This window comes from Rhinatrema bivittatum, chromosome 4 (assembly GCF_901001135.1).
Source record: "Rhinatrema bivittatum chromosome 4, aRhiBiv1.1, whole genome shotgun sequence".
NCBI lineage: Eukaryota > Metazoa > Chordata > Amphibia > Gymnophiona > Rhinatrematidae > Rhinatrema > Rhinatrema bivittatum.
Window position 1 is genome coordinate 476,817,495 of NC_042618.1, and position 16,705 is coordinate 476,834,199.

Below are 16,705 nucleotides of genomic sequence, written 5' to 3' on the forward strand. Positions count from 1 at the left end.
ATGCGACCTCAGACCTGGTACGCACCTCAGCCAGGAGCCTCTCGTCCATAGTGGCAGCCAGAAGACAGTTCTGGCTCCGAATCTGGTCAGCCAACCGACCTCTAAGATGAAGCTCACGAGAATGCCCTTTAGAGGAATACTCCTGTTCGGAAGTGAACTGGACAAATTAGCCGACAAATGGGTCGAGTCCCCAGTACCCTGTCTACCGGAGGACAGAAACGAGGAACCAACACCCCTATCCCCGGACACCCAAGGACAGAGGATCCCAGCATTTTAGAACATACAAAAACACTTACCAAGCCCCTTGCCCCGCGGGCAGGGTACAGTCCTTTCGGAACAGACACAACAAAGAGGAGCCAGCCCGGGACCAGGCCCCAGCCGCAACATGCAATGAGAATCAGCAGACCCACCTACAGGAAGAGATCATAGGGGGCAGACTCGCCCTATTCTACCAAAGATGATTTCTCCATGCCACGGCCCCTCAAAGAGGAAGGCAGTGGAAACCACACTATCAAAACTCCTCGCCCTAAAGGCAATAACACCGGTGCCCATGCACAAACAAAATTCTGGGCATTATTCCATCTACTTCATCGTGCCCAAGAAAGAGGGAACATTCCGGCCCATACTGGACCTCAAGACCATCAATCGCTACCTGAAGGTACCTTTCTTCTGCATGGAAACCCTGCGTTCAGTCATAAAGGCGATACAACCGGGAGAATTCCTGCCCTCCCTGGATCTGTCAGAAGCCTATCTCCACATACCCATCCATCGCATCCATCAGTGTTTCCTATGCTTTGCGATATTGGGCCATCACTACCAGTTCCAGGCACTACCATTCGGGCTAGCTACGGCTCCCTGAACATTCACCAAGATCATGGTGGTAGTAGCGGTGACACTGAGGAAAGAAGGAATCCTCGTGCACCCATACCTGGACGATTGCCTGATCAGAGCGAAATTGCCAGAAAAAAGCCATCAAGCAACCACCGGAGTCAAGGAACTACTGCACAGCCTCGGGTGGGTCGTCAACACACCCAAGAGCCACCTGCAGCCTCCCAATCCCTAGAGTACCTGGGAGTCCGGTTCGACACCAAATGGAACAAAGTCACCCTTCCCCCTACAAGGAGAAGGAGATTGATGGAACAACTACGAGCATTGTTGAACTCTACTCTTCCCACGGCATGGGACTATCTCTAAGTCCTCGGACTCATGGCATCAACCATAGAAGTTGTCCCGTGGGCAAGGGCCCACATGCGGCCCCTGCAACATTCCCTACTGTCACGGTGGAACCCGATGTCTCAAAACTACTCCGGTTACCCGCGAAGGTTCAGAACCAGCTACAGTGGTGGCTACAAGAAGACCATCTGAGCGAGGGAACAAGCCTATCCCCACCGGAATGGACCTTGCTCACCACAGATGCGAGCCTGTGGGGATGGGGAGCCCACTGTCAGGAGCTAATGGTTCAAGGGCAATGGGACAAAAGAGTCGGCATGGAACATAAACCGACTGGAAGCCCGAGCAGTCAGACTAGCCTGCCTACGGTTCAGTTACAAACTCCGGGACAAATCAGTCATGTCGGACAACACCACAACAGTGGCCTACATCAACTGCTAGGGGGGAATCAGAAGCTAGCAGGTGTCTCTGGAAATAGAGCCCCTAATGACGTGGGCAGAATCAAACCTACAAGGGATATCAACCACCCACATCGCGGGAAAAGACAACGTCACTGCAGACTTCCTCAGCAGAGAGAGTCTGGATCCAGGGGAATGGACACTGTCTACAGCAGCCTTCCAGTGGATAGTAAACCACTGGGGAACCCCAGCCATGGATCTTCTGGCAACCGGGTCCAACACCTGGGTTCCCAAGTTCTTCAGCCGAAGACGGGAACCGCTGTCCCAGGGAATCGGCGCCCTCATCCAGACCTGGCCACATGAGAACCTACTGTACACCTTCCCTCCATGGCCACTACTGGGCGGAATCATCCACAAGATAGAACACCACAGAGGGCTGGTACTTCTTTTTTTGTAATTTAAGTTTTTATTGAGACAACAACCAGCATGAACATAACAATGTACGCATGTAACAATGGTAGTATGGAATAAAAGTACAAAACCATGAAATAATAAACCATTTTAACCCTCAAGGTGTGTCTTTGAATTTAAGTCCCCATAAACCCCCCCAACCCCCCACCCCATTCCCCTAATACCCTGCTAAATATGAGTAATATGAATGGAGAAGATCATTAACATGTACAAGAGAAGAAAAAGAAAATACAATATGTCAAGATGTTTCAAAATACCATTACCAGCATGGTAGGATGTGATCTAGCCAAGTATGCCCCAAAGCTAATCGATGAAACTAATCAAACTAAAGATGCCCTCCACACAGTATACGGTTGCCATACCTTTTGAAAGTTTCCCAGAGTTTACCTTGTCTGGGCAGTGATCTCCGCTAATAGATACATTTTCCCAAAATTATGCTGAATTTCAGTAATCCATGGTGTAAGTGGGGATTTCACTGCTGGCAGTGAAAATGTAATTAATTAGATGGCTCTCCCCCCTCTTAGTTGGTAAAAGGTGAACACCCAGTAGCGCATGGTGTGGTGCAATCGCTATTGATGTGTGTAAGAGTTGACCAATCCAGCATTCCACGGCCCGCCATAGGTCGCAAATCGCAGGACACTCCCACCACATATGTATATAACTACCCTCTCCTCCACAGCCTTTCCAGCACCGGTCTGAGAAGGTGGGTCGAATTCTATGAAGACGAGACGGGCAGATATGCCATCTGTAGAACAATTTGAGAGAATTTTCAATCATGGAGGCCACAATCGGGCCTCTGCCCATCTGGGATGTAATTGCCTCCCATTCTTTCTGTGAAAAGGTGGTTATGTAAATCCTTTTCCCAGTTGGTCATATGAATAGATTTCGAGAATGGGATATTGCAAGGACAGTAATTTTGTGGTATGATAGAGGACTGGTACTTCTAGTAGCCCCGGACTGGCCAAGAAGACCGTGGAACGCGGACATGTGAAGACTTCTGGCGGGAAACCCTCTACGCATACTTCCACACAGGGATTTACTCCAGCAAGGACCAATCCTCCACGAAGACCCAACGAGATTCTCGCTTACGGTCTGGCCATTGAGAGGTCTCGCCTGAAAAAGAGTGGATACTCGGGACCAGTGATTGACACACTGCTCCGAGCGCGCAAGTTCTCCACCTCCTTAACATATATACGAGTATGGAGAATATTCGAAGCCTGGTGTGAGGACTGCGACATTCTTCCACGGATAGTCAAAATCCCCATGATCCTGGAATTTCTGCAGGACGGCATGCAGAAAGGGTTGCACCTTGATGGCGTTGAAGGACATCTGGCCGCCCTGGCCAGCTTCAGACCCAGGGCGGACGGCACCAGCCTAGCAGCCCACCCAGACGTCTCCTGCTTCTTAAAAGGGGTCAAGCACATTCGGCCACCTCTAAAGTGGCCGATACCCCTATGGAATCTCAATCTAGTGTTAGACTTCCTAGCGGGACTTTGTTCAGACCAACTGGCGGTCTGTCCCTACGGCTCCTGACCTTGAAGACTGCGTTCCTCGTGGCAGTCTGCTCAGCCTGTCGAATCTCCGAATTTCAAGCACTATGATGCCGGGAGCCGTTCCTCAGATTCACGCCGGGATCCATACAGCTGCGCAGTGTACCCTCCTTCCTGCCAAAGGCGGTTTATCACTTCCATCTAAACGAAACCATCTCGCTGCCATCTCCAGACGAGCATAAGGACTCGGAAGACTCACGCCTTCTTTGCCACCTGAATGTCGGCAGACTCCTAGTCCGATACCTGGAAAGATCGGAACCTGTACGAAAGATGGACCATCTGTTTGTTCTTCACAGCGGGAAGAAGCAAGGGGAAGCGGCAACCATAGCCCGCTGGATCAAAGAAGTAATCAAGGCGGCCTATGCAGAGGCAAGCAAGCCTCCACCTCTACAAGTCGAGGCCTATTCCACAAGGGCCCAGGCAGTGTCCTGGGCAGAAACCAAGATGCTGTCACCCGCAGAGATCTGTCGGGCAGCAACGTGGTCCTCCATCCACACCTTCTCGAGATTCTATCGCCTGGAGGTTCAGGTCAAGGAGGACACAATATTCGCAAGGGCAGTACTAAATGGGCCACGGGCAGCCTCCCACCCAGTTCGGGAGTAGCTTTTGTACATCCCATTGGTCCTGAGTCCATCTGCTACACGCTAGGAAATGTAGAAATTACTTACCTGATAATTTCATTTTCCTTAGTGTAGACAGATGGACTCAGCACCCCGCCCATGGCTGCCTCGTAATCAAGAATCCTCGGGGGAACCTCTGTATCGCTCCATGGTGAGACCACACCTTGAATATTGTGTACAATTCTGGTCGCCGCATCTCAAAAAAGATATAATTGCGATGGAGAAGGTACAGAGAAGGACTACCAAAATGATAAAGGGAATGGAACAGCTCCCCTATGAGGAAAGACTAAAGAGGTTAGGACTTTTCAGCTTGGAGACGGCTGAGGGGGGATATGATAGAGGTGTTTAAAATCATGAGAGGTCTAGAATGGGTAGACGTGAATCGGTTTTTTACTCTTTCAGATAATAGAAAGACTAGGGGGCACTCCATGAAGTTAGCCTGTGGCACATTTAAAACTAATCGGAGAAAGTTCTTTTTTACTCAACGCACAATTAAACTCTGGAATTTGTTGCCAGAGGATGTGGTTAGTGCAGTTAGTGTAGCTGTGTTTAAAAAAGGATTGGATCAGTTCTTGGACGAGAAGTCCATTACCTGCTATTAAGTTCACTTAGAGAATAGCCACTGCCATTAGCAATGGTTACATGGAATAGACTTAGTTTTTGGGTACTTGCCAGGTTCTTATGGCCTGGATTGGCCACTGTTGGAAACAGGATGCTGGGCTTGATGGACCCTTGGTCTGACCCAGTATGGCATATTCTTATGTTCTTAACCCTTATCTCTAGTTCAGATACCCATATTACCAGGTGTCGGCGCTTCTCGGTTGAGTGCCCTGGCGGTCTCCAGCTAGAAACCACGTCAACCAATCCGAGTAATCAAGTTAATCAAGTGAATCAAAATTATCCAAACACACACATATCCATAATTGCTTTTCGAGGAGGAAAACTGGAAAGCAAAACCTCTTGCACGGGTATATGTAGTGCTGACGTCAGATTGAAATCTGACTCCGTCTCCAACTGCTATCAGGAGTACACTATACCCATTGGTCCTGAGTCCATCTGTCTACACTAAGGAAAATGAAATTATCAGGTAAGTAATTTCTACATTTTGTTTAAGAATAGCGCTGAACATATCCCACCCATAAACGGTCTTTCCCCCCGAGAGAAGGGAGCAGGAAACTCTTGGTGAGTCAGGCCTGTGATGTTGCCATGCTCTCTTTTACATGTTGTTTGCTGTAATTATAATAATCCATTTATATTCCACCTTTTATGACATTTCAGAATGGATTACATTCAGATATTATAAGTGTTACTGTATCCCCAGAGGGCTCACAGTCTAAGTTTGTAGCTGAGGCAGTGGAGGGTGAGGTGACCTGCCCAAGGTCACAAGGGGCAACAGTGGGATCTGAACCCTGACCTTCCCTGGTTCTCAGCTCCCTGCTCTAACCGCTAGGCTGCTCCTCAGTATCTGTCTGATGCCTGGTAATGTTTTACTCATTTGATATGTGGCATATTTGCAAAGCTGATGGATGCTTAGATACCACCCAGCAAACAATTAATTTAGCTTTAGTTGTTTTAAGCAGCCCGCGTGGTAATGGCCTCTGATGTGTTTTCCTCTTAGTGTTGTCCTGGCTTCTTACCCTCATGACTGTGAAATAATTTATTTATTTATTTATTTATTTATTTATTTATTTATTTATTTAGAGAATTTTATATACCGGCAGCCGTTTGCACATCGTATCGCTTCACATGTAACTTATAACTAGTTGGGAATGCCCTTACATAGAACAGGAACAAAGTGTACAGTAACTTACAATAACACGATAAACTGAGTAACTATCTACCCCTCTGCTTGAGAATTGGGTAAGTGACCAGCGGAAGATTTATGCACGAGCTTTGTAGCTCTGCTCACATGCCGATTATATGATTCCCGGAGTCTGTCCTCCAATCACGACTCTGCAGGAAATCCATTAAAATGGTGAATTTCATGCCCTCTGCCTGCTTCCCCGTTTCCTCCCACCATCACCAGTTATTGTACACATGCAAGAAGAGCTTTTATTTATATTTATTTATTTAGGGCTTTTTTATACCGACATTCATGATACCAATCATATCATATCGGTTTACAAGAAACAATGGTGCAAAAACATTAACATCAACATGAACAATAGGCGAAGAGAGAACAAGTGAACAAAAGTTACAATAAAACAGGGGCACATGAACTGGGAGGAGGAAGAGCCAGAGACATGGCTAACACAGAAATAAATAATATATAGTCTCAGAAATAAATAATATCTAGTCAAATTTTCAGGATTATAATAAAACATGTACTCAGGACTGGATTATTTCAAATATGTAAATATCATATACTCAGGGCTGTAATAATATCAAATGTTCCTGACTAAATGGTGTCAGTTCATAAAACTCGGGACTAATTAATGTGTAGTCAGAAGCCAAGTCAGGGATGTGGTACGTCGACTGGAGAACCATGGCGAGTTGTTATAGTTGGGGCGGTTATAGATCAGGGAAGGCTTGTAGAAATAGCCATGTCTTGAGTTTCTTTCTGAATGTCAGCATGCAAGGTTCTTGTCTAAGGTCTGGTGGCATGGAGTTCCAGATGGTTGGAGCCGCTGTCCGCTTTTAATAACCAAGCAAGTTATTCACCACCAGTAATAGACTTTCATTTTGAAATAAGACAATGACAGCAAACCCCGACATGAGGCGTGGTGGAGAGAGGAACTCTCGAGGCTGCCGGCTTGCACGCCAGTTTGGGCTTCAAACGTTACAGCTGAGGGAGCTTTGCTGCGTGCTGTGTGGGGGAACGCGTCGGTACCCCCCCCCCCCCCCCCCGGCAGCAGCCGCTCCTTTCTTCAGGTACTGGATTTTGTTGAAGGGTCTTCTCGCTGTTGCCTCCCTCTTCTATTTCAGATGGTCGTTTCTGGGAGCATCTGAAGAGTCGGGTCCGAAAGTGAGCGATGCCATCATGGAGGACATGGACACGTCTGACACGCAGTGGGGCTGGTTCTACCTGGCTGAGTGCGGGAAATGGCACATGTTTGAGGTACCCGCACGCAGGAAGCTTGCACTTCCTTTCAGTAAAAATAAAATAAATTGCATTTAAAGGGTTAAAACAGTCCTCCTCCTCCTTTTTAATTTTTTTTTTCCCCCCTATGAAGAGCAGTTCGAATGCCCTGTGCTCAGTCAGCAGTGAGGACATAGAGAGGAGCTTCAGATTGGACCCGGGTGGATCGATCTGCTTCAAGACTACAAAATACAACTACAAGATAGAGTTTCCAGGTACGCCCTTCTGTGCTCGGGATTTCACCTTTCATCTGCTGTCTCCGTGCAGGACTCGCTGGGTAGCGGGGGGGGGGGGGGGGGGTGGATGAAAAACGGGCCCGGTTTCAGGGAATCAGAACACGCAGACTCCGTGTCAGGAGCAAAGGTTTGCAATGCGAGGCTCGCCGGTGGGGGGGAGGGGCAAACACGGGCGAAAATAAGGAAAGGGTGAGAGAGAGAGCGAGCGAGAGCAGCCTCCCGGGGGAGGTGGTGAGAGCAATTCAAGTCGGCGCAGGGCGAGCACAGAGACACCTCGGCTGGTGAGGAAGGGGGAGGACGGGGGACGCTTGGGGGATCAGCTAGCCCTGCTGTATTGGGACCAGAAAGAGACAGGGGCCAAACTGGATGGGCCTTGCAGATTTCATTTTCCCTCCTGCCGTAGGCAGATCACCCACTGCCTACGCGTGCAGCGGGAGTTATTCGTTCGGGATATTCTGAAAATAAGGCTTGCATGCGGCTCCCGGCCCACCCGGCATTTCCTCCTACGCGGGACAGTCGGTGTGTAGAGACTTGAGCCAGATGTGAAGAGTACACCCGGAGAAGGCATTAAAGCAGGTGCAGTCAGTGTGGCAGGTTCTTAAGTCCATTCCTTGTCAGTTTTATTTAGAAGTCTCTGTTTTCTTAAAATTGCCTTTTAGATTGGTATTTGGGAAAGTGCAGTATCCACTTTTTGTCAATAAATTATTAAACTACTAAGTAGTTTAAGCATCCTTTTTTTTTTTTTTTTTAAGTGCTCAGTGGCGCTTCCCCTGTTTCTGAGGGGGAGATCCTCACCACCCCCTGGATTACCCTGTAGAGAGAGTGTCCGTGATCTTGTGTTCATTCTAAAGCCGCTGCATGGCACAAGATTTCAGAATAGCTTATTAATTGTGTGCATTTGATCCCATATGTAAGACACATTCATAGTTGCAAAAGCTAATGACTTAGAGGTGACCATTCAACCTGTGATAGTTCAGTGGACTTACAGGTGACCAATTTTCTGCCTCATCGGGCGATATCTCTGGGCATGAGAACTGGTGAAATTAGGCCCAGACTGAGCTTCATGGACCTTGATCTGACCCAGCATGGGTCTTCTCTTTTTTTTTTTCAGGTTGTAATAAGCAAAACAAAACAAAACAAACAAACCTGGACAATACTTTCTGATATCACTCACTTGCTCAAGAGTATTTTAAAAGAATAAGACATGTACTTGCTTGAGTGATTCCAGCAGTTTGATTGACTAAGTTTGTGATAGCAATTGTGCATTCTTTATTGTCCGTGCCAGACCAGTTCAGACAAGTGGGTTATGTCCTCTCTGCCAGCAGATGGAGACAGAGCAAAAAAGCTCAGAGCTGACTTCAGTCCTCATAAAGGAATCTGTTGCTGCCTTCAGGTCTTCAGTATTTCTCTGTCTCCAGCAGATGGTGCAGAAGTGTGGGCCACTCCCGAAAAGGATATAGGCTGAGCTTTCTGGTAGAGCCTTTTACTCTTTCACTGATAGTGAGCATGAAGGACCTGGATCTACTCCAGGTCCTTCCTAATGACCCAGATTGGCCACTACTGGAGACAGGATTCTGGGCTCGATGGACCTTTGGTCTGACCCAGCATGGCACTTCTTATGTTTTTGTGAGCGTAGGCCGAGTGATGTCCTGTAATGATTGATTCTCTCATCCCCCCCGGCACCTGACTCAGTTGGGGTCTGAGTTCCCACATGAACTGGTCAAGTACCGGGTGTTTCTGGCAGCAGGAGCTACTAAAAACATGCTCGCCCTCTGTTCTTGGAGAGCACTGGGGAGGCAGTAAAGTTTATTTTAAAAAGAATAAAAGAGAGAAGCTTTTAGTGTGGCTGCTTTCCTGGTCTGCCTCCTTGTCTCCTATGGTGCTGTATCCTATTTGGACTTGGTCTGGGGTCTGAAATGATCACCCATCCCTCTCTTTTCCTCTGCTTGCTTCCAGTATGGCCCTAAAAAGAGAGAGGCATGGCACTGCAGCCAGCGTCCCAGCCAGTGCCTGGCCGGTGCGTAGACAGGCGCCAGGCAAGTAGCTACAGTCCACAGAGGATCAGCACCATTTCCTGGCTCCTACAGTGGAAGGCACTGCTGGAGTGCATGGGGAACAGGACCTGGTGGGTGCCCCTGTTTTGGTGGAATCAGCAGCCATTTTACTTACCCTTCGTGCCAAAAATAAGTACTCAAGCTTGCTAATGCTGTTTACTTCTCTCTTCCCTCTGATAGTCAAACAGAGAAGTTGTGTGGAGACTGTGCAGCTCCGGGTCTCTACCAAGCCATTTCAGCAGGCCTCTGCTAGGGTAGGGATGGAGGGAACAGCCTGCAGAAACAGCTCTCTTCCTCCCCTCACAAATCAAACTTCCCAGAGGGTCTTTTAAGGCCAAATTAGGCTTCTGATGCTGAAGATTGCTGCAGCCTGTTTAAAAGGAAATGTCCGAGAGTGTTCCTGCTTGGGCATTGCCCTCGGATTCCCCCTCGAGCGCTCCCCAGCCCTTATCCCTGTTCCTGCGCAGAAGACTGTCATAGCCGTGCAGCGTTTGGAAGGCTGGAGCATTGCACTGGCTGGGACAGTCCTAGGCTGTTCAGGGGAGAGGAGAGGGTGACCCGTAATTCCGTGGCATGAGCCCCAGTGAGAGACAATAACCTCCCACCTCCTCAAGTGATCCTGGAGTGTCTGACTGGGTTAGAAAATGGCCGAGTGGGAGGCAACAAAGGGAGGAGGGGGTGTTACTTGCGCTGTGCCTCAGGGATGGGTCCTTGGATCGGTTTCTTTTCAACATTTTTGTGAGCAGCATAATGTTTGGCTGTAGGGAAGGTTTGTCTTTTTGCCGAACAAACCAAAATCTGTAACAGGGTGGACAGCCAGGAAGGAGTGGAAAACATGAGGAGGGATCCAGCAAAGCTCGAGGAATGGTCTAAGGTCTTACAGCTAAGATTTACTGCTAAATAACGCAGAGTAATGCATTCAGGATGCACAGAAACCCAAGGAAAGGTGCAGTACCGGAGGTGAAATTCTTCTAAGCACAAAGGAAGAGCGGGATCTGGGGTGATTGTATCTGATGATCTTAAGGAGGCCAAACAGGTGGATAAAGTGATGGTAAAAGCCTGAAAGCTGCTTGGCTGCATAGTGAGAGGAAGGGTCAGCAGAGAAAGGGAGGTGACACTGCCCCCTGTACAGGTCCCTGGTGAGACCTCACTGGGAATACTGAGCACAGTTCTGGAGACCCCACCTGCCAAAGGATATAAACAGGATGGGAGACGCTCCAGAGGGGGCTATTAAAATGGGCAGTGGTCTTTGTTCTAAAGTATATGGGGAAAGACTTACAGATCTAAACATGTACACCCTGGAGGAAAGGTGGGATTTGGGAGAGATGACAGAGAGATTCAAATATCTCCAAGGTTTCCATGCACAGGAGGTGTCTTTTTCAATGGAAAGGAGGATCTAGAACGAGGGGTCATGAGATTGGGGGGGGGGGGGGGGGGGGTGTTAGACTCAGGAGTAATCTTAGGAAATATTTCTTTACAGGGAGGTTGGTGGATGCAGAGAACAGCCTCTAAGTAGTAGAGGCAAAACCAGTATCTGCATTCAAGAAAGCTTAGGATAAATATAGGAGATCTCCAAGGAAGTCATGAGAATTATAATGCTTAATTAATTAACACCATTACAGGTGTTACAGAATGCAGCCGCAAGAATAATGACAAACAGACAAGAAATGTGACCACATTACCCCGGTTCTAATTCAACTCCATTGCATCATTCACAACATCATCTATGGCAAACGAACGGAATGGCTCAATCCAGCCATTCCACTGCATGTCCCACAGCGAAACCTCAGGTCTGCAAACAGAGCTCTATTAAATATTCCATCTATAAGGTCTGCCCATCCTAAGCCAGGTCTGTGATAGAGCAATATCAGTCGTGGGACCAAAGTTCTGGAACACATTACCTACCCAATTAAGACTTCAAGAAAGACCGTAAGACATGGCTGTTTGAATGCGCATATGCAGACATAGCTAACTAATGAATTTCACATTTCTTTTTATTGCAGACACAACTAACTAAAGATCTTTGGCTTTTTACGGTGTTTATATTTGTTTTATAATATTTAATATTCCTTATCTTAATACTCTTTTTATGCTTTTATGTTTACTTTTGATGATTGGTTATTAAGTATTTTTTATATTCTTATATGTTAACTATTAATTTTTATAACATGTAACTATTTTTAATTGAATTATTGTGTTTCTCTGGCTTCCATTTGCTTGTAAATCGTTGTGAAGGTTCCTACCGAGACATCGGTATATAAAAATCAATAAACATAATTGGGTGGATGGGCCATACGGTCTTTTTCTGTCGTCACATTTCTTTGTTTCTACATCTGATTGTTGGAGATGGAATCTCCTGATTCCAGCCTTAAGGTGGCCAGGATGATGAAGGATCCAAATTCCCATCCCAAGGATGAGCAGGATATGGTGTTGGATCACCTTTCAGGGCTTATGCTTGTCTTTTTTTTTTTTTAATTCTTTATCAATTTCCATTACCTATTCAAGAATTTATACACTTGAATGGAAAATCATAATGACCACCCAAAATACTTATACAAATAAAAAATCAGGAAATACAATTTTAGTCAATAATGTATTTAGTCCTCAACATTGGGATCCAATCCACTACCTCATGGAAATAGTATTACTAAATGCAAGGAAATAAGCTGGTTAACAAGGCTCATTCTTATTAAGCCGTTGTGCTTACAGATTTTCAAACGTCGGGGGATGATCTAGCTACTAGGGAAAATCTATCACTTATAAAAGAGTAAAGCTGTGATGGATTACACTGGGGAACAATTTTTAACATAATTCCTGTTGAGTTCGATTTTTCAGCTGTTTTAGACTTAAATTGGCATGCTGATTGCAAAACTGCAATTATTTATTTATTTAAGAATTTTTCTAAACCGATATTAGTGGCGACATCACATCGGTTTACAGCACAACTACAGAATGGAAATGACAATAAACAGGTAAAAGGGGGGGATTACATAGGAACAGAGAAATAGCAATGAACGTGAGAGTACAAACGCAACGGGCTGCTTGGAGGCAAGTGCAGACCAGTAAACAGCAAATACAATTGTAACATAACTTTGTACATAGAAGAAAACTAATTAACTGCAACTATCACGTCAAGTTTTTTCTCTACAGCCTATCTTAGGCCTCATGAAGCAGTTTGTTAAAGCTTTGCCAACTGAAGGAGACTGTTTCAAGTATCTCATTTTGGCATTTCCTAGCCTGTCGTTTGATGGTCCACAGATTCGGCAGCTCATTAAAGATGAACATTTCATCGGGACAATGTCAGAACTCCAAAAGAATGCTTGGTTGTCATTCAAAAACCTTGTCAAGGACTTTCTTGGAAATACACGAGCACAGAATTACACCGAAATTGTCCAGAAACACTTGGAGAGCTTCAAAATGCTTCGTTGCAACATGAGCATCAAGGTGCATTTTCTGCATAGCCATCTTGCTGACTTCCCGAAAAACCTTGGTGAAGTCAGTGATGAGCAAGGTGAACGATTCCACCAAGATTTGAAGGTCATGGAGGCACGGTATCAGGGTAGATGGGATGTCCATATGATGGCTGACTATTGTTGGAGCATCAGGCGAGATTGTCCACAGATTGAACACTGCCGGAAAAGCAATAAGCGTAAATTTTTACCTTAATATGTATGTTTGGTAGCAGAACTTTACTACTTCTACACAATTTGACTTACAGTAACAATATATAGCCTTTGTATGAATAAAATATCTCTAAAAAAACAGTATATTCAGGTAATATTTTCTTTTATTTCCTTTGTACATTTTGTATGATTTTTGGGACAAAAGGTTGACTTGATAGAGAAAAACTGGGGTCATTTTTGGATTCAGATGTCAAAAGTTAGTCAAAAACAAGTGTCAGATCTAACTCAAGGAAAATTGTTCCCCCCAGTTTTATAGAAAGTATATGAGACACTTTGATACTTTACAAGCCATTTGCACGGAAATTTAAGAAAAAATGCAGCCCCCATTTCTAACACCTTAGGTTTTAAAATAAAAAAACCTGTTTCCTCTCTTTTTTGAGTCTCTTTTGCCAAGTCCAGAAAAACTTGAACTTTCAGATCAGTCTCCAGCAGGAATGACACAATAAGTGTAGCCGGAGTCACCTGCTCACTCATCGTATTTTCAATTGAGGTTCTAGAATTGAGCAAATCTGTCCCCCATGAAGCTCTTCATTTCCCCTTTTTAGGGGTGATATATAGTAAATCCTTGAGATTAAAGGTAAAGTCTCTTCAGGTATTTGAAGAATTTCTAGAAGGCACCTCTTCCACATAGCCCTCAGTGTAATTAGAGGATTTTTAGGAAACATTTATAAGCAGAATATTTTTTGCCCGAGCCTGGTTTTCAATAGACTCCATTTTCATACTTAAATTTTCTTTTATAATGGAATACTGAACATCTTTAGTTGTACTAACTATAATCTCACATTCTTCATGATTTTTCTTTACCTCCCTTTCCACATTTCTCATATGATCTTCCAACCCATTTAGGGAATTGATTATAGGCTTCAATTGACTAGCAATATTCCCATTCAGTAAACATATTGCATCCCAAATTGTGTCAAGTGTAATTTGAGCAGGTCTCACCAACTCGACAAATCGTGACTCAATCCTGCCGGTTGCGCCTCCATCTTGTTGCTGGACTTCTGGCAAGTGAAACTCTTCATCAGATCCCCTGGTCGTTGGGGGCCCTTTCGAGGGCTTACTCCCTTTGCTCGGGTCTCAGCAGTGCTGCATACTTCCGGCGATGCTGACTCCCAAGGTAAGCTTTGGGTTCCAGCCTTGGCTGGATTGGCCAGGGCACACCACTCTTCCGGGGACAGGGATGCCTGTAGCTCTGGGGGAGCACCTAATACAGCTTCCTCCCGATTATTCCCCAGCGAGCCGACTCCCGGATTCTCTACGAGCAATGGTAACATGGAATAGACTTAGTTTTTGGGTTCTTGCCAGGTTCTTATGGCCTGGATTGGCCACTGTTGGAAACAGGATGCTGGGCTTGATGGACCCTTGGTCTGACCCAGTATGGCATTTTCTTATGTTCTTAAATCCATCAGGCCCGTTACCACAGGTAGTTGCCATTTGCGTTCTTTAGCTCTCCGTTTTCTACCGGAGTGCGGCATTATCACAGGAAATCTGGACCTGCGGAGCCGTTCCAAGTGCGCCTCACCAACTCACGGCCATCCATGCTTGTCTTTTAAGACCACAATCAGAAGAGGGAAACACACAGCATTCAGGGACCCCCTTGAAAGAAAGATTGACTCTATTCAAATGATCTTTTTTTCTTGTTATTTATTTTAAAATATTTCTCTCCCACACTCCTACTTTTTTTGCACGAGGCGGCTTCTGTAGTTTCTTAACCCAGTCAGCTCTGTGCAGTGGGTTTGTAACTCAAGTTCTCCTGCTTTGGGTCCAACATCCCTTGGAGGCTGCCATGGTGACCTTTCCCATAGCTAAGTGTGCTGAGGGAGGAGGTCTCACACCTCCCTACTTGGGGACCCAAAGGTCACAGATGGATTCATGGCTGGTCAGTCTCGCATGGTGGAGCAAAGTGATGCCAGGAGCTCCTTCAGTTGGATCCCCTATATGGCATGGCCTGGGCTAGTTCAGGGCCATAGCTCTGAAAGCTATCATGGCTTTCTCCCACCTGGTCTGGGTGGAGCTTAGGAACGTCCCACTTATCTGAACTGGTCTAGGAAGATGAAATTTAAATTTAATTGTTAATTCCATTCCTTTAGTCCTGCTAGACCAATCCAAAACCCATCCAGTGAAGCCATGACCATCAAGGGCTCTCAGTCTGATAAGTTCAGAAAACTGACAAATGAGTATGTTATTTGCCACGCTGAAGGCATCTGGCCTAATCGTGATCTTGGTTTAGTGATTATCTTATTCTTGGATTAATGTACATGGAATGATGTTTTTTGGTTCTGGTGATTTGGAAACCAAAGCAAGCACTTGCCTTTTGTTGTCTTAACTTTTACAAAAGATACTTTGACAAAAGGCAACAGCAGACCCCTATAAAGAGAGTGAAGTCTGCTTTGAGTTCTTTTTTTCTCTGTCTACATCTGCTGATGGGGGGGGGGGGGGGGCATAATCCACTTGTCTGGACTGGTCTGTCAGGACTAAAGGAAAGGAAGTTAACGGGTAAGTTTAAATTCACCTTCTTTCATTGAACCCTACCCTGAGCTCAGAAACTCATGTGTGGAAGATCGTAGAGCAGGGATGGGCACATTCCCACCTATTTTTGTCTGTTATAGTCATGCCTGCTGCCGTCAAACGTTCATTTCCCGCTAAAGCAATACCCCAAGCCAATCAGGATTTCCCTAATGAATATTCATGATAAATTCATTAGAGAGATCCTGAAAACCTGACTGGCATGGGGGGGAGCCCAGGATGTTTGAGCACCCCTGCTAAAAATTTGGATTGCTCTGTATAAGTGTGTTTACATCCTTTTATAATTGTCGTGTTTTGCCTTCCAGTGATGAAACAAATCAATTTAACTACTGAAAAGCAGCGTCCAGTAAAGCGAGCTCCCTTTTCGATTACTGCCTTCAGGTAAGAAGCAAACCAATTTTCCCTTTTGACAGTGGAAGGGGGGAGGGAACTGCCTGTGCTCTTCCCAGGAGCTGCTGAGTCACTGCAGCTCCTTACTGGTTAAACTGGTGACCAAACAGGTCAATCACTTTGTACTGGAATTCCTCTACTTTGAAGACCCAACTCTGGGTGAGCTCTTTGTGCTCCGAAATGGTTTGTGTTTCTTTTAAGATGTTCACGTCGCCATTCCTAGCAAGGAGGCAGAATTAAATGACCTTGAAGGGTAAGGTCATTTGGTAAAAATGAGACCCTTCCGTCTCTCATATTCCTCCGTTTCGTGTGCGTTCAGTGGCCTGGGCGTTTGCAGTGGAAGGCATTGCCTAAAGGTTGACTTTCCACCGCACTTGGATTCGCTTCTCTGCAGGGCTCTTGCTGTCGCACCCCTTTGGCCATTCTGCCAACGAGGCCGAAATGGCAACAAGCCGCAAAGCTGTTTCTGCTCCAGTTCCCTATTGGCAACCCTAAGAACTAATTTGGCCAACGCTCTTCATCGGAGAG

At 46.0% G+C, this 16,705-nt stretch overlaps 1 protein-coding gene across 3 annotated transcripts in view; it reads left to right on the forward strand.

Moving 5' to 3' along the window:
• Positions 1-16,705, forward strand: part of PARP11 (poly(ADP-ribose) polymerase family member 11) — a 71,573-nt gene that overhangs the window by 16,081 nt on the left and 38,787 nt on the right. For 2 of the 3 annotated variants that reach the window (XM_029597314.1, XM_029597311.1), the window contains exons 2-4: positions 7,135-7,267; positions 7,388-7,503; positions 16,093-16,168. In XM_029597314.1, the coding sequence (XP_029453174.1) occupies positions 7,182-7,267; positions 7,388-7,503; positions 16,093-16,168 (278 nt within the window). In that variant the 5' untranslated portion in view covers positions 7,135-7,181. Of the gene's footprint in view, positions 1-7,134; positions 7,268-7,382; positions 7,504-16,092; positions 16,169-16,705 lie in introns of all 3 variants that reach the window. The other variant, XM_029597313.1, reaches the window with a different exon arrangement.